At 34.0% G+C, this 23,417-nt stretch overlaps 1 protein-coding gene across 1 annotated transcript in view; it reads right to left on the bottom strand.

The window, feature by feature from the left end:
• Positions 1-22,043, bottom strand: part of LY75 (lymphocyte antigen 75) — a 100,980-nt gene extending 78,937 nt beyond the window's left edge. Inside the window, exons 1-5 of the mRNA XM_051990670.1 lie at positions 21,911-22,043; positions 21,308-21,679; positions 12,249-12,419; positions 5,707-5,871; positions 490-600 (exon numbers count right to left, since the gene is read on the bottom strand). Of these exons, the coding sequence (XP_051846630.1) occupies positions 490-600; positions 5,707-5,871; positions 12,249-12,419; positions 21,308-21,679; positions 21,911-22,043 (952 nt within the window). The remainder of the gene's footprint in view (positions 1-489; positions 601-5,706; positions 5,872-12,248; positions 12,420-21,307; positions 21,680-21,910) is intronic.
• Positions 22,044-23,417: the final 1,374 nt, after the last annotated feature.

The following is a 23,417-nucleotide window of genomic DNA, read 5'->3' as shown; positions in this document are numbered from 1 at the left end:
TGAGTGTGGGAGTGATTTATCAGAGGTTGTCTGGCAAGATTTATTGATAAAGTCACAAATGTCCTGAGGTTTACAAGGCTAGTTTTGTTAGAACATCTGAGGAATAGTTTCAGTAATAAATGTCAGGTCTGTGCTACAAATTTAAATTTGGCACGTCTTCTCAAAAGGTTCTCCATTTCCACAAAATATCCAGATAGTTGTTTCATCCTGGTAACTCAGGGTTCCTCAGACCATGTGCCAAGGACTAGTTAATCCAATGGTCACCAATAAATTTTCAATGGCTCCATCAGATAGTCCAAAACTATCTACTAATACTATTACAACTGGCATACTATAGAAGGAAAAGTTTTTTTTAAAGATAGGTAATATAAGTACAAATTAAAGAATTATGAGTATCACAAACTCTCAAGTCTTGGGTAGGGATTGAGAAGAGAGCCAAACCTATTTTACTAAAGTCTATACTATTCCAAGTAAGAAAAAAAAAATCACCTGGATTCCAGTTGAGAAAATTTAACGGGGTGTGATCAGACCATTCCCAACCTTTTGAAAAATCTAGTTGATTTAATCCAATCCAGAACATTTTTGGAATCCCCTCTTTGTCTGTAAAGATTAAAAAGACATTCATTGAGTTATCTGATTAAGGCTGAAGTTATTGGCACTACATAATCTAAAGAACTCTAATTTAAGTTGTGATTCAATTTTGTATCTTCTAAAAATAGCACTGAGTGAATAGGGCAACACAATTCTTTAGATTACTAACACACTTCCTAAATATTTGTTGAGTTGATACAATCTGGATTTTTAAGCACTCTTCTCCAATAGTATACTTCTAACAATCCCCTACGCCTCACCCCAAACTACTTCTAATAGAAGTGAAAAGTAGAAGCATGGCTCACCAAAGGCAGCAAGGTAGCACAGTGGATAGAACTCCAACCATGGAGTCAGGAAGACTCATCTTTCTGAGTTAAAATTCGATTTTGGATGTTAGCTGTGTGACTCTGGGCAAGTCACTTATCCCTACTTGCCTTAGTTCTCTCATTTATAAAATGAGTCGGAGAAGGAAATGGCAAACTCTTCAGTATCTCTCAAGGAAACTCCTAATCAGGTCACAAAGAGTTGGATATGTCTGAAACATCTAAATAACAATTGAGAGAAGGAGATTCCTCTGGGGAGCTTTCAGGAGCAATAAAATCCCAGGTCTAGACTGATGGCATTACATAGTTCTTAGGGAATCTTACTTAATAAGGCAGCTAGGTGGTATAACAAGTTCCTAGAATTGAGAAGACCTGAGTTCAAAACCAGCCTCAGACACTAACTTTGTGATTCTGACCAAGTCATATAACTTTTGCCTATCTCGGTTTCCTCATCTGTAACACAGAGAATGTGATAGTACTTAGTATTCAGTGCTTCACCCAGCCTGGAACATAGGAGGCACTTTATATATGTTTACTAGATCTATTGAAATGGTTGTCAAAGTGCTGAGAATAGTGCCTAGTTGTAAGAGGCAATTAATAAATGTTTGTTTCTTTCTCCTCTTTCCCCTTCTCCCCATTCCTCTGTTTTAATGCAATAGGTTTTGGTTTTTAGTTATATATTGTTGGAGGCTTGAAAATTACGAACATTAAGCAGTATTTAGACTAGACTAGAGCAGGAAAGAATAGTTACGATCATGACTTAAGTTATCAGACCGAACATCTCTTGATGAGTCCAGATTTAGTTAAGAGAATCAAATGAAAGACAAAATAAAATTAAAGACAAAGTTGTTACAAAATAACAAGAACACTCCTGAGATTTATGATAAAATCCTGGCTAAGCCAATTGATAGCATTACCCAGCTGGCAACTCAAAGTCAAGAATAAGTACCGTAAGATGGGCCTCTATCTAAAGGGTTAGATAGAAGAGGGCCTTTTATACTAAATATACTCTTTGAGGCAATTTTATGATTTTCTTTGGTAATACTTAAAAATATATGGAAAATCCCTGAGTTTTTGTTACTAAAAATGCCAGGTTTAGTGATATCATAAATGTTCTTTATGATTTGGTCTCAGATAATTACTTTCCAACTCTTCAGATGAGCAGATTTAATTGACTCAACCCCTTCTACTAGAATACATTAAGCATTATTCAAGAAACTCATGGAATTATGTTGGTAAATATACATTTAGAGATATTATGTTTTGCTTGTATAGGGAAGCATATTTTCAGAAAATATATATATATTTTTTTCTCATAGAAGTACTAATTATCCAAGTTTCAAATTAATGAGGAAAAAAAGTCTAACAATATGAAGGTATAAAAGTAAGTCATGGAGACAGAAATTTTGAGCTCTAGAACTATGAGATGTGAAGGAATATATATTAAGGACGAGTTATCTGCAAAATGGAGTTGGAAGAGATATTTCTAAGGTTTTTTCAAGAATTAAGTCTTATGATATCCTTCTTAATTTGTCAAATTGTTGAGTGATTAAGTATTAATTGAAATATCTAATATGCATAATACAGATGTATGAATGTGTGTGAGTAAGAGAGATAGAGAGAGACAGAGAAAGATAGAAACAATCTAATGATAGGATAGAAAAAGGAGAGAGAGAAGGACATGGTATAGAGCCTTGAGAGATATAATCAAGGGACTTACAAGATCCATCAAAAGAAACTGAGGATTAATCAGACAAATAGAAGGTGAACCAAGAGGGAGGAATCACAAAAAAACCAAGAAGAAAAGAGTATTCAGAAAGGAAAGGCAATTAACAGTGTCAAATACTACAGGTCAAGAAGGGTGAGGATTGAGAAAGAGCTTTTATATTTGGTAATTAAGAGATCACTGATAACTTGAGAGAGAGAGAAGTATCAGTTGGGTGAAGAGGTCAATCCAGAGTACAGAAGGTTTAAAAAGGGAATGAAAGGAGATAAAGGGAAAAAATTACTTAGTGTAATGACATTTTCAAGCATTTGGCTGGAAAAGAAGAAAGTGAGGCAAGAACACTTGTGAATTAGGGGTATGACTGATCTTGTGGAGGCTGAAGTAAAGTGGAGGAGTAGATGGAAGAACTAGAAGTTGGGGTATCTAAAGGAATATTAACACATTTGTTGAACTTCTTCACTAGAAGAGGAATTGGAATTGAAGGTTAAGAGCCAGATTCTGAGCTTACTGAGTAGCAAGGAGAATATATATGTATGTATACAAAAGTACTTTCATAATGTGATTTTAGGCATTCATACATACACATTTATACATGTGTGTTGGATTACATATGGATTGTAAACCTCCTTCTTCCTCCATGAAGCTTATTTTCTTAGGGAGAGTGTAGGAAGAAAGGGGGGGAAAAAAAAGAGCAAGGGGTTGAACATAGTGCTAACTGTATGTATACCAGAGGAAAATATGGATGCAAAGAGTCTGAGTAATCCTAATTCAAGGGAGCAGCCAGTTAATGCAGTAGATAGAGGTCTAGGCCTGGAGTCAGGAAGACTCATTGTCATGAGTTAAAATTCAGATTCAAGACAGCTGGCAATGTTGTGTGACCCTGGGCAAATGACTTTCCGATGTGTGCCTCATTCCTATCCACTTCAATCTTTTTTTGGGGGAATGGGGAAGGGATACAGGGCAGGGTAATAGGGGTTAAATGACTTGTCCAAAGTCACAGAGCTTGTAAATGTCTGAGGCTGAATTTGCACTCAGGTCCTTCTGATTCTAGGGCCATGGTTCTATATACTGTGCCACCTATCCACTTCCATCTTATCCTTCCAATGTCCTACTATAACTCTGCCTGCCCCCTTTCACCAAGCTATTTGGAACTCTTGGTCCAAAATCAACAAATTTCCCTGTTTCATCATGTATCATTTCCTCTCTTGATGCTTCCATCTTCTGGCACTGATTTCTCAACTGTCAAACAGAATGGGACTTTGGATCCTTTGTAATCACTTCACTTTCCTAGGTCTGGTGTTCTTGTGGTGCTCCTTGATTTTGACATGAAACAAATGCTTCCTTCCATGTAAGGGATGCCTGGGTATTAAGCTTGTAGCAACTTCCAAATTGGTCATTCTTTTCCCAATAATCCCCATCTGATTATTTCTCCTTAGCCTTCTTTTTCTGGAACTTGTGAATCAACAAATTTTGGCTATCTCCCAAGGCTCCATACTTTCACCATGTGATTTCATCAACTCCCATAGGCTTAATTATGATCTCTACACAGATGATTCCCAGATCTATTTATTAAGCCATAATATCTGCCTTGAGTCTCTCACTGTGTTTATTGGGCATTTCCAAATGAATGTCCTTGCACCATCTTATACCCTACATGCCTAAATCAGGATTCACTTCCTTTTCTCCCCAACTCACATCTCTTCAGAGTTTCTGGTGTCAATGGTACCACCATTCTGGCAATTAGCCAAGTTCACAACCCTGGCGTCATCACTGACACTTTACTCCCTACATGTTCAATTAGTTACCAAATCTTATAATTTCTTTCTCTATGATAACTTTTCCATATATCTTCTCTTGAAGTAGCCACTCTAGTTCACCTCTCCTCTAGATTATAACAACAACCTTCTATAAAGTCTCAGTTCCTCAGGTTTCTTCCAAATTCAATCCATCTTCCTATCTGCCGCTACTATGAATTTAACTAAAACACACAGGTTTCATGATTTCACTTCCCTACTCAATAAACTAATGGCTCTCTAAGATCAAATATAAACTCCTCTGTTCCTCATTGAAGGTCCTTCACAATCTAGTGGTTTCTTCTTGTCTTTACATTTTCTTACACATTATTTTTCTTTACATATTTCACAGACCAGTTATACTGATCTAATTGTTGTTCCTCACATCTGATTTTCATCTCTCATTGCTAGGCCTATGTATTGGCCATCACTCATGTCTGGAATTCTCTCCCTTCTAATCTGTATCTCTTAAGATTCCTCTTCTTCTTTTAAGACTCAGTTCAATGCTACCACTTATAGGAACTATTTTCCTAAATCTCTAGATGCCAGTGCCTTCTTCTCCAACACTTCACACTGGGATACTTTCTATAAACTCTGTGTATATCTTGAATAGACATTATATCTTTGCAAAGGATAGAAAGTCTTTAAGGGCAGAGACTTTTTTTGTAATTTTTGTTTGGATACCAAATAATTAGCACAATACAAATAGTAAGCATTAAAAACATTTACTAATTTAATTAATAAACAGGAAGTATCACTTCATTTACAATGTATGACTTAACTCTAACAATGTTAAACTTACTCAAGGCCAAAATTTTTACATACTACCTGAACAAACTTAAGGTTCTTATTTCTCCTTACTACATACCTATTTCCATACCTGTTTTCCTTTCTCCCTTTTATCTTTAAGTGCTTTTCATTCCTTTTTTCAAAAATTTTATTTCTTACTTCTACAAATCCTTTCAGCTAGAATAAATGTTAATTCAGTCTTTATATCACCTATTCTTTTTTTTTCCAATATGGAATTCATCTGACACTTTGCATAATTCATCATGAGCTTATTTTCAATGCACAGAATAATTTAAAGTGAACAAATATCTGTCTTGATATAGTTTTGTTTACAGGTATTACTATTGTCAAAGTATAAATTCTTAGAGTTCAGAGATAGTATGCATAAATTTATTCTGATACTGCTATTCACCTGTTATTTCTTTACATTTAATTCAACTTTTACATGAGATATTCTATCTATATTACCTTGGAGTTAGCTTACCTTTAAGAAGAATTAATTCATCCGCACTTGATATGCTTACTAAATCTGCTCCTTGATTTTGACATGAAACAAATGCTTCCTTCCATGTAAGGGATGCCTGGGTATTAAGCTGGTAGCAACTTCCAAATTGATCATTCTTTTCCCAATTATCTTCACAGCCATCCTCTATTGAAAGAAACAACATTTAAAAGAGCATGAATTTTTATTTCTATCATCTATTTTTTTTTTTTTTTTTTTTGCTGAGGCAATTGAGAGTTAAGTGACTTGCCCAGGGTCACACAGCTAGGAGGTGTTAAGTGTCTGAGCCCAGATTTCTACTCAGGTCCTCCTGATTTCAGGGCTGATGCTCTAACCAGTACACCATCTAGCTGCCTCCTCCATCATGTATTCTTGAACTTCAGTGTTTACAAAATTTTTATGTGACAAAAATGTTATTGATTATGTTTGATAACCTAAATATCACTATTAACAATTGTGATGTCTTATCATGAGACAGTGATATGGAAGAAACACCATTAGATTATTTTTTTCTCAAGGATTCTAAGCCTGAAATTTCAATTTTTCTTGTTGTTCAATTGTTTCAATTATGCTGGACTCTTTGTGTCCTTATTTGAGGTTTTTTTGGAAAAGATATTGAAATGGTTTACTATTTTCTTCCTCTGCTTTTTGTTTCTTTTCTTTTTTTTAACAGATGAAGAAACTAAAGCAAATAGGTTTAAATGACTTGCCCAGGATCACATAGTTAAGTGTCCAAGGCCAGATTTGAATTCAGGAAGATGAATTTTCCTAATTCCAGGTCTGCACTCTGTCCACTGTGACAGCAATTACCAGATAATAACTTGGGTTTTGGAACACAGATTCATGCACAAGTAGAGATGATTGAAATGTGCTAATAATTTCATTACAGTTTTTTACAAAAATAACTTCTGAAGTATTAACATGGAATAACAATTACAAGAGGAAGATAAAATACTAAAACATATCTCTGGGAACAGCACAGTATAAGATTAAGAATTAGTTGTTTTTTTTTTTAAGCTCCACTGAATCATTTGCGTGACTTGAAGAAAAGTCAATGAATCTTTCTGAGTTTCAATTTCCTCATTTATAAAATGACGTTCACAGGATGTGGAATTCAAGGTCTGTAGTGGTTTAAGTGATTTTGTTCATGGTCACAGGTAAACAAATAAATGGCAGAACTTAGATATGAATGAAAGTTTCCTGATTCCAAATCCAGTTATAGAACTTGTAAAGGCTTGTTAAGGCTCTTTCTATCCTTGACAATTCTATTATCCAATATATAATAATCTTTGGGTGGGGGAAAGAGAACACAGGCACAGTGTGTTATTTCTCTGATGCCATCATGCTTGTTATAAACTTTGCTTTAAATTTTTTTTTTTGGCCAAAAACTGTTTTACTCTCCTTCAGCTACAGAGTTCTAGAACATTGAAAGCCATCCTGGAGCTTGCTTGTAACTTTGATGTTATAAGTTCTGTTTGATCCATTCAAACATCTGGGAACTTACTATATGCAAGGCAACTGGGTGGCTCAGTAGATAGAGCACCAGGCCTGGAGTCAGAATGACCCAAGTTCAAATCTGGTCTCAGATTTATTAGATGTGTGACCCTGGACAAGTAACTTAACCCTGTCTTGCCTTAATTTACTAACCTATAAAATGAGCTTGAGAAGGAAATGGCAAATGACTCTAGTATCTTTCCTAAGAAATTCCCAAATGAGTTTACAAAAAGTTGGAATTTAACAACAAAAAATATGTACAAGTCACTATGCTAGAGGAATAATATAGTTTAGCTTAAAGTAGATATAATGCAGAAAAATCTGCAAAGATTAGCTGAAACCAAATAGTGAATGGCATTTTTGTCTGGCTAACAATACTGGGTAGCTTGGCATAGTGAACAGTGTGTATGGGATGAGAGAAGCTGGGTTTGAATTCTGCCTGTGCTACATCATATGTGACATTAACTTCTTGGGGTCTTGGTTTTCTTGATCATAAAATTAGATTGTATTAGATGAGGTTCTGTGTATCTCTAAATCTTTGTTCATGTAGGTAACAGGAAATCATTGAAAGTTTTAGAAAGATCAACATAATCAAAACTACATTATGAAGACTATTCCAGAAAAAAATCTTTTAAAAAAGCCAAACAAACCATGTTCACAGAGCCCAAGGTTAATAATCCATGGACTATATGGTTTGAGATTTCTTTCTCTTTAGCTTTACGATACTATGTGTTTCTTTAGCAAGTTTAAGAGTATGAACAGAGAAAGCAAATGATAGAAGTCATCCTAGTCTAGGATTCAGAAAAGGAACATGGTGATCCTAGGATGAGAGTGTGAATACCACTTAGAAAATTACTGTGGGATTCAGGCCAAGTGAAGTCTGAATAAAACTAAGAGCCTGGGAGGTCATATGAAGATGAATAATAGATTTAGAAACGAGGCAGTAGAATTGGTGAAAGGATATAAGGGCTCCTTTGGAGAAACTTTGAGTTTGAGACTTTAGAGTTGTAACCATTCTGAATTGCAAGTTATCTACTACACAACCCAAGTGCTTGTAATTGAAATGGAAGCTTCACATCCAACTAATCCAATTTCTTTATTTTATGGTTGAGGAAACAGCCCAGAAACATAAATGACTTCAAACCAAGTCCACACAGGGTCTCATCAGTAGAACCTGAGTTTGAATTAGGTCTTTTATAAGATTCAGTGACCCTTTTATTGTATTCACAAATTCATCAATGACTTCAGCATCTAAGTCCTAGTTCTAGTCTCTACCATTTCATCATTTTCAGATTTTATACACACACACACACACACACACACACACACACACACACACATACACACATTTATGTAGTAGAGAACAAGGCCTAGAGTTAGAAAAACCTGAGTTCAAATCCTGTCTCAGACACATACCAGCTATGTGACTCAGGAAGTCACAATCCTTTTTGCCTTAGTTTTCTCTTCTGTAAAATGAGCTGAAAAAGGAAATAGCAAATCATTCTAGGATCTTTGTCAAGAAAACCCTAAATGGAGTCATGAAGAATCAGCCATGACTGAAAAATGACTCAACAAAAACAGATTGTTGTATGGCTGCTAAGTAAGACTGCTAAGCCCTGGTGTCAAAAAAATATCGAGTTCAAATCCAGTCTACCTCAGTCACTTTGGGGAAATCATTTAACCTCTTTCTGCCTTAGATTGTTCTACTGTAAAATGAGAATAATAATAAACATCATCTACCTTACAGGGATGTAAGACTCTTAACAAGATATTTGTAAAGCACATAGCAGGCATATAATAACAACTTATTCTCTTCTTCCCATCTCCTTTTACATGACTTGGGGCTGACTTTATATGACTTGGGATGTTCTTTTCTAAGATCAGGAATTTTTTATGGTTGGTGAAACTAGAGGTCAGGAAAGAGTGACTAAGATGGGGGGGAAAGTAGATGGGGTTAAGTAGAGAGTGACAGCAGAAACAAGGAGTATGGTAAAAGACTTCATTTCTGATCCTAGTTTTGCTAATTAGAATTAGAACATCGCAACACTTTTTACCACTAAAAATCCTAACTTTAAAAAACCCATGTCCTTAAAAGTTCTTTTCTATGGCCCTACCTTCTCCTAACCTTTCTTATTTTCTCCCATCTCTAGTCTCTATCTTTCCAAGCAACACAGAAGAAGGAAGGAAGAAAAGAAGGAAGGAAGGAAGAAATAGAGGGAGGGAAGAAGAGAGGGAGGAATGAAGAAAGGAAAAAAGGGAGGGAGGAAAGAAGAGAGGAAGAGAGGGAAAGAAGGAAAGAAGAAAGAAGGAAGAAAGGAAGGAAGGAAGGGAAAGAATAAACATTTATTAAAAACCTATTATGTGCCAGATATTGTACAAGATATTTTACAAGTATCATTCCATTTGATTCTCTGGGAACAACCCAAGAGGATAGGTGCTATTAATATCTCCAATTTAAAGTCAAAGAAGCTAAGTAGAGATTAAGTGACTTGTCTAAAGTCACATAGTATTAAGTATCTAATGTAAGTCTTTATGACTTCCAATTCATTCCTTCCATTGGTGGCTTCTTTTAGAGTCATCTCATTTAGGCTACAGAGGGCAAAGCAGTCCACTGGAGAAAATTTAGATGTTCTACCAGTTCACAAATTGCAACCACAGAGATAAGTTTATTTTACAACCATCTAGCTACTCATACAGCTTAAAGGACAATGTGATTTTGGATCTTATATCTAAAAACAAAAATGAGATTTCCCTATCAAACATTGGCTGATATGAATTTTTATATAAATTAAATTATGTAACATGAAGCAGTATTAAATGGTTGTTTATTGTATGTATGGGAAGAATAGTAAGTAATCACCATTTGGCTGGGTCCTATCTGTTTTGGAATATCTCAGCTCATGTGATTAACACATGAGGCAGGGCAGACTGGAACATGTTCATGCACAGAAACTGTGTAGCCAACATATTCTGTCAGTCATGTACTGAGTATCATTTGGTAAATATCATTATTGTTTCTGATGTCTTCTCAAGTGTTTGCATACTTTTTTTAGACACTAATATACATGAAACTTCCAGAATGTCTTAGTAAATCAAGACAGTGAACTTACTTTTAAATCTCAGAAATGAAATGTTATCTCATTTTGGCTGAAAAATAGGTGATCAGGTTATTTTTGCTGTTTCCCTTTTCATTCAGCTTTGAACTGATGGGATACATGGACCTTGTTACATATTATCTGTTGTTCCAATGATATAGAGTAAACTGAGCTATGGGCCTGGAGTCAAGAAAACCTGAGTTCACATTTGGCCTCAGAAACTTACTAGCTATAGTTAGTAAAAAAAAAAAAAAAACACTTGGAGCAAGTCATTTAATCTGTTTGCCTTATCTATAAAATGAGTTAAAGAAGGCAATGGCAGATTATTCCAGTATCTTTGCCAAGAAAACCCCAACTAAGGTCACGAAGAGTCAGACATGACTGAACAACTCAAAAAATTAATATTTTTGCTTATCAAATATGTCCACATCTAAACATATCATACAATATCCAAATCTATCATGAATTATAATACCTATTTTATATAGTTAAGGAAGAATTACTATGTAACGATCAGAAACATAGAATTTGGCTGAAAAAGATACACTTGAAGATTCAGAGTATAACAATGATGCTCATAAAGATAAGTTAGAAATTTAACAGAATGGTAAGTGAAATAACACTAACACTGGAATCAAAGACTCCAAGTTCAAATCCTTATTCAGATACTCTATTTGTGCAACCTTAAATAAGTCATACTTCCTGGGGTCTCTTCAGTTTCCTTCTCCTTAAAATGAGGAGGTTAAAACTCAAAGGCTCAAAAGAAAACTCAAAGAAACTTTCAGTTCTGGCTTCATGAGCCACTGATCAGAAAACTGAGAATCTCTTATTTGAGGGAACATTTCTACATTTCTATTTTCAGATCTTCATTTAGTAACACAAACTGACCCAAATCTCAGTTTATGATCTCAATTTAGAAAAACAAAAAACCCAAACAAAAAAACATATCTAGATGAACTTTCATTTCTAGACTAAAACAAAATGAATTGAAATGACATAGATATTTTTAAATCTGAAAAATACTTTCCCAAGAATCAGTGAGTAAGGTTAAAATCAGTGGGGATATTTGTATGGGCTCAAATCAAGGAAATGATAAAAAATTAAAATTCTGAAGAAAAGTTAAAGAAAGTTACAACATTCATTTTTCAAGTGACCAAAAAACTTTTTTGGAAACAAGACAGAAAATTACCAAGAAATTGCCAATGAACTTAACAAAACTATAAAGTTATGGCTAAATCTTTACTTGAGCTCCATTTCATGTATTCATACTTAGAATTCTTCCTGGGAAAATCTAGGGGCTTTCAGGAATGAGTTCAGGAAACTCTGCTATTAGGAAATCTCCAAACTGGAGAAGTACTAACCTGGTAATTAGAAAACAATTGTTAGCCAATTATTTTGTTGGATGTTGAGGAATGAGATTTTATGGGTGAAATATGACAGGAAATCATTGACTACATTTGGGCAAGTTAAATGAATACAGTTCAGTTTTATTTAGAAAAAGATTTTTAAAATGTAAAACCAATTCCTTTGAGGATTGTGTGAGTTATCAGATGAAATGTAAAACTGCAGCTGAAATTGGCTGCAAAACCCCCAATACATAGCAGGTTAACATTTTGTGAATATGACAAAATCTTTTTTGTTATTGATGCCCAGTGTTATTAATGTCAATTGACAAATAAAAAAAATTTAGATCTTCCTGTTTGCAAATAACACTTTATTTATTGCACCAAAATCTCAGAACATTGTAGATTTTAATTTCAAATTAAATCCACTAGCTTCAAAAGTTTACTTGTCCTCACATCTTAATAAGATATTCCAATAAATTCTTCTACTCAAAAAAAATGATGATTTTGGGAAAATAATATTTTGGAACAGATGGATATTTTGGCATCTCTGAAATCATACTATAGAGGAGGCAATCCTTTCCATACTTACCTGCTTTTAGGCAAATTCCCCATTTCTGGTCATATGGATAATTTAAGGATGTAGCACACCATGCCCCTTTATGATCTTCATCAGTGATGCATTCATGATGCCAGACATTATCATTTAAGAAAGGAAACTCACAAGGCTTCCCATAAGAGTTTCCATCTCGGGTATATATTTCTGTTTAAAGAGAGAGACAAAGTAATCACTTTCTAATGGACAATTTCAGAAATAATAAAAGTACTGAGTGCTTTGCTCCTTTGAGTTATTTTTGAAAGATCCATGGGTTGTTCTTTTTTAAAAATTTGATAAAAGATAGATTAATATGTCCAAATTACTAATGCTCCAATATACAGTACATTCATGTAAGATACTTGTTATGCTTAAAAGAGGAATCAGTGAACATATCAAAAACAATTAGTAAATTCAGGAAATATCTTTCAATTTAGATTTCTATTCCTAAGCTTAATAATTTGTTTGAAATATTCTACCTTTTCCATAGTACTAGAAATGTAAATTAAATCCTCTTGCTGTGAAATAAGACTCATGAAAAACTAAATCAGTGTATAACATTAACTAGGAAAAGTCTACCTTGACTAATCAATTAACAAGGTATTTACTAAGTCTACTATGCTCCTATGAAAGACAGGGAAATATAAGACATAGTTCCTGATTTCAAGGAGTTTACATTTAGATGGAGATACAGAAATATAATGCATAAAAAATTTTGGGGCACATAGGTGGCACATTAGATAGAGCATGGGGTCTATATATAGTTTGCAAACTCTTGCTATCAATAAATAAATTTTAGTTACTTAAGAGGAAAGAAAAAGGGCTTCTATTAAATAATTATTAAGTACCTACTATGCAAATATTGGGGGAGACAAAAAGTTTAGAAAAAATACAGTCCCTACTTTCAATGATTTTTAATCTAGTAATATATCTATCTATATGTATATATATACACATATATAAACAAAGTATAAAATAAAACAAAATGTGTATATATATAAAAATAATAATATATACATATATAAGCAAACTAATAATATATAAATATATAAATGAAAAAATATACACATATAAAAACAAAATAATAATAAAATAAATGTATGTATAAGCAAATAATAATAATAATAATAATAATAATAATAATAAAATTACCATTATGCGATAGAATTGTTTCACTCTCTAAAGAGCACCTATGAGAAGTGAATGAGGCTAAGTCGTAGAATTGAGCTATCTCAGTAGCCAACTAATCCAACCTAGATTCTAATAAGAATTATTTCATACATTTATGAAGTGATTCTCCAATCTTTGGGACCTCAAATGAAGAAGAACCTGCTGTTTCCTGGGACAGCCCATTTCAATTTTGGCTACCTCTGTTAAGAAGTTCTTTATGCCAAACTTAAATCTGCCCCTTTGTAGCTGCTGCTTTACTTTGGTCCATTCTAACCACTGCTTCCAGTTCCCTTTTATACTTGAAAGTATAGAATCTTTTCTCCTCTGGGCTAATCATGCCTAGAGTTATAGAAGAGATTCTTATTCAGATATGGGTCATATAGATAGGAGTTTCATTCTACCCAACTCTAAAATTATATAGTTCAATAATTCTGATGTAGCCTAAAGAAAAGTGCTGGGAAATAATGAATGTTCCTTGCCTTACCACTAATTAGCTATAAGGCACACATGCAAGTCATTTTTCTTCCTCTGCAAAACAAGGGTTTGGACTACATGAAGACCAAGGTCCACAGGAGCCACAGTATTTTATAATTACATGATTTTGGCTTTATGATTAAATATATTTGGCAGCCCAAAGAAATTACAATAAGTATGGCCCAAGTGACTTATTTGGTAGTAATCCATTTGCTGTTGCTAGTGATAATAATAGCATTCATATAGTGTTCTAAAGTTTGGTTAACTGCTTCATATGTTATTTCATTTGTTCCTCACAATATGATCCCATAAGGTAAATGTGCTATTATCACCATTTTCCAGATGTGGAAAGCTGAGGCTGAGAAAAGTTAAGTGATTTCACAACTAACACTTAAGCAGAATTTGAACTCAAGTTATTCTGACACCAAGTCTAGATGCCTACATAATGATGATGGAATGACTAATTATCCAATGTCAATGACATTTTAACTAACTAATGTGTCTTACTGCATGTGGAATGAAAGGTGTTCCAAAGCAGGTTCTTGCTTACAAATTAGAAAAACCAAGCCAAAAAATAACTATAAAAAGAGGCAGGCATAATATTCTAGTAAGTATTATGTGTATGGAAAGGTTCCATTTCTTTTAGTCATTTACTTAGTTATACCAGTTCCCCCAAAAAATCTGTAGTGTGGTCTAAAAGAGAATGACTCACACAAGATAGCACACACACACAGTACCTGAATTACTACACTCTATGGGGTATGGATGAGACATGTGGGATTCAAGTGACAGTACAGACGATGTTCAGGTTGGAGAAGGGGAAACTTGGGAGAACATGATGATTGTCTTCTAGCATCTGAGGGGCTATTACATGGAAGGTATTAGACTTGTTCCACTTTATAGACAGAACAAGGAATGATTTAAGTTTATTTTCATTGAAATTCATATGGTATTATTATGAAGATCCTTGACCATTTTAACTGCTCTCTCCCTCCCCCGTTCCTAAAATATGACAATTTAAAACTGATTACAATATTCTAAACATGGTCTGGTCAGGACAAAAAAGAGTTGTGGGGGACTTTTCTTTCTTTATTCAAATTCACTTTGGAAATTGTATCTTTGTTAATGCAACTCAAAATCTTATTGGCTTTTTGGCTGCCATTTATATATTTGAGAGAGTCATTTTAAAATATAATGTCATGATTCTTAAAGTTCCCTAAAAGTATTGTAGTAGCAGCTCTATATATGTTTTGATCATAATTAAGAACTCATATTGACATAGTGCTCTAAGTTTCTAAGAGTGTTTTGCTCACAACAACCCTTGGTAGGCAGATAGAAGGATCATTATCTCTATTTTACAGTTAAAGAAACAAGTCTGATAAGTACATCGACTAAAATTGTTAGGATAGAAGGTAGAATGATGATGGTAATAACACTTCTTTTAACAAAAACATTTTTTAAAAAAGCAATTAATCCTGAATGAAAAAACCTCCCCGCATTTAACAAACTCAAAGACTTTCAGGTTTTTGTGACAAAAGTCCCAAAACTTAAGAGACAATTCAACAATTTAGGAAAAATATAAAGTAAATATTAAAGACTAAAAATCAGCAATACTCTCAGGATTATTGCCACTTGGATAGTTCAAAAGAAAAGCTTAGGCTGAGATGAGTATGATGGGATGATTCTAAAAAAAATGAAACCATATGAAGATATAAAAAGGAGTAATTATCTTATATAAATGAGTCATAAAAGGAAAATTTGATACAGAAGAAGCTGGTGGGAGGGGGATGGGTATTGCTGGAACATTGCTCTCAATAGGAATGGATCAAAGAGGGAAATAGATACATATATATGTATATATGTATGTATAAAATCTTCTAAATTTAGAAACAAGAATACAAGGGAATAGGGTGGAAGGAGAGGCTAAGGGAGGTATCCTAAGAGGGATGGGGAAGTTAATTGAAGAGCAAGGTAGTGGGTAGAAATAAAGTAGAGGAGTGAGAAGAGATAGGATAAATAGGGTAAGAAGTATAGTGAGGAAAAATAGGAAGGAATAAAATACTCAAGTATTTGTAGCCTAGAATGTAAATGGAACAAATTTACTCATAAAATAGAAATGGACTGAAAATTTGAATTCAACAATATGTTGCTTTCAGGAAACATAAAAAGAGAGATATACACAAAGATAAAATAAAGAGCAGGAATTTGAATTTATTGTGTAAAAAAAAAAGTAGGATAGTAATCATGATCTCAGATAAAGATTAAGTTAAAATAGATTGATTCAAAAGTGAAAAAATGCCTAGTGAGTTAAAAACAAAACAAAATGTGAGTATATAACTGTCAAAAGAGACACAGAAACTATATGGACTATTTTAATTAAATGAGTTTATCTGTATAAAAATGTAAACACAGGATACTTTCTATATGCATAAACTTATTTACATATCTGAAGTAATATTTATTCTTCATGGGTAGATAAACCTGATATAATTTTTTAAATGATAGTTTTATCTAAATAATCTACTTATTCCATGTTATCCTAATTAAATTACTAAAGAATATTTTATTGAGTTAGAAAAATAACAAAGTTAATTTGGAAGAACAATAGGTAAGGAACTTCAAAGAAACAAGGCAAAAAAATGTAAAGGAAGTAGATCCAATAGTATCAGACCTTGAACTATATTATAAGGGAAAGCATTTGTTGAAATGTAAAAAGGATGATTTCAATTATTTTAACTTTAAATTTTCTTGTTTAATAAAACCTATATAGTCAAGAATAGAAGGAATGCAGAACATTGAGAAAAAAATTTTCATAGATAATCTACTGTGGCATATGAAATGAGCTTGTTCATATGGAAAGATTAGGTCCTATGAAGGAAGATGTTATATACTTTCAGAGAAACAGATGAGAGGGAGAAATAAGCATAGGATGATATTATCTCTCTCTATATGTCTATAAATGTATAGGTTTAGATGTTTTTATATATGTGTATATATAAATATAGGTATGTAAATATATGTATGTATATGTACATATATGTATCTCTCTCCATATATATATATGTATGTGTATGTGTATGTGTGTCTACCTAAGCTTAATTGTGGTTTTCTTTAGGGATGGGAAGAGAAAGGAAAAAATAAAGCAAAGAGTGTACAGCAAAGGATAAAAGAAAACCAACAAAAAAAGCAAAGAAAAGCTGGGCAGTTTTGAAAATATGTGGTATTTATTATATAGATATTATATATATCTTTCACACAATTTCCAAAGACAAGCAGAAAACAGTAGTAGTACACAAGTCTGGATACCATGTGTATTCTTGGACATTGCACAAAGATGCCAGTAGTGATGTTATGTTATTTTAGCAATAGCAAATGTGTCTGAGCAGGACATGCACAGACATACATCCACATAATCAGAAAAGTCAGGGGACTGCCTATAGAATTTTATTTGCAACAAATTTTATTATGTAAAGCAAGGCACATCATACTGTACTGTAGCAAGTTTGAATTTCTGTAGAGTAAGTTTTGTTTTCATATAATATAATGGTGCTTTGACTAAAATGGAGCAAAAAACAGAGCAGGATTGCTATTAAGCAGCTACTATCCATCCAATTATCAAGCTAAGAAAAAAAAAAAAACTGCAGTTCTTCCCACTTTGCATACATGAAGACTGTCCTTTTATTTGTTGAAATTTTTTTTTTTTTTTTTTTTTTTTTTTTGCTGAGGCAATTGGGGTTAAGTGACTTGCCCAGGCCACAGATATTTGTTGCAGTTTTATAGAAGCATGGAATTTGCAAATTGGAAGGACCTCAGTGACCAAACTAATCCAATCCCTTTGCCTCTCAGGCAACAAAAGTCTTTTTGTGTAAAGTGGTGTCCTTACTTTACTGAAACATGCCAGCTACTTTCTTGGTATCTTATAATTTGGTTTCACAGAATGAAGTTGGAAGGGGAACATAACTGAGGTGTTCTATTGAAGAATGTTAAATTAAATGATCAACAATAACAAAAACCCTGCTAAAACTCTGCTAACTGTTTAAGAGAATTCTTTTTCTGTTCATATCCTGTTGTTTCTGGACTTATTCTTAAGTCCCTTGTGTTTCCTGTAGCTAGATGATCAACTCTCAAGGGGAATGCTCACCAGCTTGGGTTGAAAGTAAACTTAAAATAATAGCTTTAGATTCAACAGAGCAAATCAGCTACAGAAGAAAGAGGCAAATCAATGAACAAGAAGCTCCATCTGCAATCTTGGTCTGTATCCACAGTGTGTGTTCTGCTAGAGACACCTAGATGCTCACTGCTGGTGACAATTTGTCCTACCTAAGTTCTTTGGGCCATAAAAGGGTCTGACTACATTAGCAGCAGTCTTTCACTACATTATATTTCCCTTGAATAACCAAAAAAAAATCAATGTATAAAAGTATTTTCCTATATCCTAAAGAGCCCTTATCTCATATAGTTATAATTTGCCTTGAGAAAAGCAGGAAACATATTCATAAGATTTTGAGCTTAAAGATATAACTGAGGGCATCTGGTCCAGCTTCATTTTAGAGTTGAGATAACCAAGTTGAAGAGAAATGAAATGATTCACTCAAGATCATAAATGTCATAAAGTGAAGATCTGAGATATGAATTCATGACTTCTGATTCCAAAGGATACGTGGGCAAAATGACCATTGTTAAGTATCAGAGGGAACACATATTGAAAATAAAATATTTTATGCTAAAAAGACCTATAATCCTTTTACATTATACTTTGTAACTAGTGCTTTTGGTATTTCCCAGATGAGGAGGGGAAAATAAAATGCCAGATTTTTTAATTTAAAGTTTTCTAGTTTTATCTTCTATTCAGACAATCAGGCTCATGGTGGGATGCACCTTGATTCTCTTAACTCAAGCTTCTAATATCTTTTTTATATCTTGTTTCTGCTCTGATTTTAGATTCCTTGTTGTCAAACTTTGCTCATCAAGACAGATGACTATAAACTTTCAATGAATACTATTAAAGAGTTACTGGAAACCTTGCTTGATTATATCCAGTGGTAAGAATTCAAGTTTACCAGATGGGACTCTGGCAATCTTAATACTTTACATTCTAAGCAAAATCAAGATAGAAAACAGAAGGAAAAGAATGACTATGCAAACCACAAAGGCGAATAATACTGGATTTTGCCTAAACAAGTACAATGCAGAAAATTAAAAATTGTATTCAATGTTAGTTTTGGTCTGTTATAATTTGGAGGCCATAATTCTTTATCTATTTCAAAATTTGAATAAGGTTTTTACAGCACAAATTCCAAACACTAAGTAACAAATGATTGCTAAATTCAAGAAAGAGGAAGGGAGAAATAGGCAAAGAAAACACAATATTGAAGCAATAGCTGGTTTTATTAACACAATAGGAAGTATATTTTAAAAAACTACAAAAGTATAGAAATATCATTTATAATAAAGAGTATCTATATCAAATACTGGGCACTAGCTTGCCAAGATAGCCTGACATCAAACCTATATAAAGGTAACTTTAAAAAAATTTTGATGCAAAAGAAGAAACTCTATAGTAAGAGAGATAGTGCCTGTTTATGGATACCTGACATGTTAAAAAAAAAAAAAAGCAATATTTCCCAAATTAAGTATATTGATTCAATGTAATATCAATTAAAATACCTATGGTCTACTTTATGGAATTATGTATAATATGCTAAATATACTTGGCTGTCAGGTAACAAATACTTATTAACAGCTTAATAAGTGAAAGGAACCATGTGAGGGATGTGAATATGAGCAAAATAGTCAACCCATGACGAGGAATGGATTTTTAAAACTTATTGGAAAACTGACATTTGGAATATAATAAGGAACTGGTAATTTGTAAAAATTATACTAATCCTCTAAGAGACAACTGTTCAAAGGAGATATTTTTTGACAAAAAGTATTGCAAATGACTATTAGAAAAATTAATCATTCTCCAAGAGAAATATTCATTAAAACATCTTTGAGCCATCTCCTTATATGTGTCAATTTGATAATGATAATTAGAACTATAAAAATCAGTGCTGTCAGGTTTATAAGGAAACTCACATTCTATTACATTATCAATTGAGTTTTTAGTAGTAGAATTTTTTTTTTTTTGTGGAACTCCCTGGAAATATCTAATAAATGTTAACTAGTGGGATAAGTAATAGATTTGGAACCAGAAGGTTCAAATTTAAAATACTTCATTTACTGTGTAACTTTGGGAAATCAAGCAATCTAATAAATAAATATAATAAAATTTGTATTTGGTGGAGATACAAGGAAAGGCAAAAGAAAGTCTGCCCTCAGCAGCAGATAGATGGCACAATGGATAGAGTACCAGTCCTGAAGTCAGGAGGACTTGGATTAGAATCCAGCTTCAGACCGTTAACATTAGATATGTGTGACCCTGAGCAAGTCACCCAGTTGGGGGGAGAAGAAGAGAGAGAAGGAGAAGGAGAAGGAGAGAGAGAAGGAAGTCTGCCCTCTAGGAGCTTGTAGTTAAATGAAGGAGACAATGTGCAAACAAGTATGTTCGAACAAGATATATGCAGAACAAATGGGAGATAATGAACCATAAACACAGCATACTGGTAAAACAACATGAAAAATGTTTTTTGTTTACAATAGAAAAATATGAATTGCCTATGAAGCTACATAGTATACATAACTTGGGTTTTTAAAAGAAAAAATAAATTTAACACAGTAGCATCAACAATGCCTCTCCCCCCGCCCTCCAATGCACCCTTCTGAACTTTTGTCTGTGTTTTAAAAATGTTTCATTGAAGGTATTTTTTTAAACTTCATTTTTTAAAATATTACTACCAAAATGGGCAATAAGGTGGCACAGTAAATATAGTTTTGATTTAGGGATCAGGAAAATTTATCATCCCGTGTTCAAATCCGGCTTTAGATAGTTTAATCCTCTCTGTCTCACTTTCCCCATCTGTAAAATGAGCTGGAAAGGAAACGGCAAACCACTTCAGTATCTCTGTCGAGAAAACCCAAAAGGGGTCATGAAGAGTCAGACAAAGCTGAATAACAACCAAAGTGATGCCTCTATTCCTGACACTGGGTATTCTTATTACTTGATTTCCATGCCTGGAGCACACTCCCTCCTCCCCAAGAAGGATCATGAAGAGTGGGACGTGACTGAAAAACAATTGAACAAGTGAAGATAGTAGTAACTCTCAGTTGAACAGGTTAATATTTGGTGGGAGGGGGAGGCAATTGGGAGTCACACAGTGTTAAGTGTCTGAGATCAAATTTGAATTCAAGCCCTTCTAACTCCAGACCAGTGCTGTATTTACTGAGCCATCTAGCTGCCCCAAACAAGTCAAATGCTAAACAAAACATGAAACCCTGTATATTAACCAAATAACCAGTTACATACTTACCATGGTAAGGCTGATCACAAAGGTATTCATTGGAGTCTCCTTTCTTCCAAGTATCAGACGCATTTACATTTGCAGTGACTTGTCCATCCTTCAGAGTCAATCTGTACTGGGAAGCACCGTATAAAGTACCATACTCACATTTCCACCATAACATAGCATTGGAATCACAAGTGAACATTTTCAAGGAATCTTTAGGTTTGGCAATATCTATTCCAAGGCACATCTGGGATTCCACGTGGAAGAGGCGATGTTGTGATACCCACTTCCACTGCATGTCACTGGTCTTCTTGCAGTCCACTGCTACTACCCAACCACTGGCAGTTTTAAGGCATTTGTCACTGTTTTCATGGCGGATGGTAAATGGGCCATTATCTGGATGGAAAAAAAAATTGAGAAAAAATTCAAAAATTTTAATGATACATACCTTATTCTTTGTTCTATGAAAAGTGGCTGAATTCAAAGGGATGGTCTCAATAATGGTACATTCATATAAAAAGTATCCTACCTGAACAGAACTATTCTATCATGTGATGAGCTAGGAGCCCCTTGGCTATCATATTTCCTTAGGACTTGACTATGATCTCATTGCTCTCTACGGCATACTCCAGACTTTCTCTATCATGCTCCTTGAAACCTTATCATCTTGAAAGCTTACTCCAACACTGAAATTTACCACTGGAAGTATCCTCCATTCTGCAGCCTCTCCCTTTGATTGTACTATTCTTTTCAAAACCATGTCAGCCATATTTCTCCCTCTTTTCCTGGCTTCACTCAATCTTCTCTATCATTCTCATTCACCTCATTTCAGCTCCCATAGACTTCCCTTTCAGTTTCCATTTATGTGTTGTCTCCCCCTCCCCAATAAATGGAAAGTACCTTGAGGGTAGAGTAATTTCTGCTAGTATTTGCATTAGAATAGTGCTTGGCACATAATAAGTATTAAATAAATGTTTGTTGGCTGACCCAACAGCATTCTAAAGCCATCTGGAATTAAAGCTCTATTATTTGCTTAAGTTGTTTAGTAGTAGAATGTAGGAGGGAGTACAGTATAGTGGAAAGAATGGTGGGTTCAGATTGATAAGACCTATTTTTAAAATCTTGGCTGTGACAACTTCTAGGGTAGTCAGGTGGGATAGTGGATAGAGTGGCAGACCTGGAATCAGGAGGATTCATCATCCTGAGTTCAAATATGACTTCAGACACTAACTAGATGGATGTCCCTAGTCAAGTCACTTAATTTTGTTGCCTCATTTTCCTCATTTGTAAAATAAGCTGAAGAAGAAAATGGAAACCATTCCAATATCCGTGTCAAGAAAATCCCAAAAGACGTCATAAACTCAGACACAAGTAAGCCACAACCAATGACTGGGTATTTTTTATTAGTTGGCTCTCATACCTGGAATAATCTCCCCCATTAATTCTGCCCCTTAGCTTCCCTGGCTCCCTTCAAATCTCAACTAAAATCCTACCTGCTACTAGAATTTTTTTTAAGATCCCTCTTAATTTTAGTACTTTCCCCTCTGTAGATTATTTCCAATTTATTTTTTATATAGCTTGTTTGTAATAAATGTTTGCATTTTTACTCCCCATTAGGTTGTTAGCTCCTTAAGAGGGGAGACTTTTTTTTTTAACCTTTCTTTGCATTCCCAGTACTTAGCACAGTGCCTGACACATTCTAGTTACTCATTAAATGCTTACTATCATTAGAATCATAAATTTAGAGTTATAAGGGCTCTCAGAGACTATCTAATTGAATTCCTTCATTTGACAGATGAGGAACCTGAGCCCCTAAGGAATGAAGTAGCTTGCCCAAATAATCAATACAACCATAAAAGCATAAAAATACTAAAATTTAGATGACTAAAGGTGAAGACAAACTCCAGAAGAACCAGTGTGTGTGTGTGTGTGTGTGGGGGGGGGGGGTATCAAGGTGGCACAATGGATAAAATATCAGCCCCGGAGTCAGGAGGACTTGCATTCAAATTCAGCTTCACTCACTTGACACACTATGGCCTTGGGCAAGTCATTTAACTCCAATTGTCTCACCCCATCCCACCCCGCAAAAAGAAGAACCACTAGTCAATTTTCAGTACTATAAGGGACTTTCCAT

Source organism: Antechinus flavipes, chromosome 3 (assembly GCF_016432865.1).
Source record: "Antechinus flavipes isolate AdamAnt ecotype Samford, QLD, Australia chromosome 3, AdamAnt_v2, whole genome shotgun sequence".
In the NCBI taxonomy this organism is placed as follows: domain Eukaryota; kingdom Metazoa; phylum Chordata; class Mammalia; order Dasyuromorphia; family Dasyuridae; genus Antechinus; species Antechinus flavipes.
The sequence above is the reverse complement of the archived record's forward strand: the minus strand, read 5'-3'. Positions and strand labels throughout refer to the sequence as shown.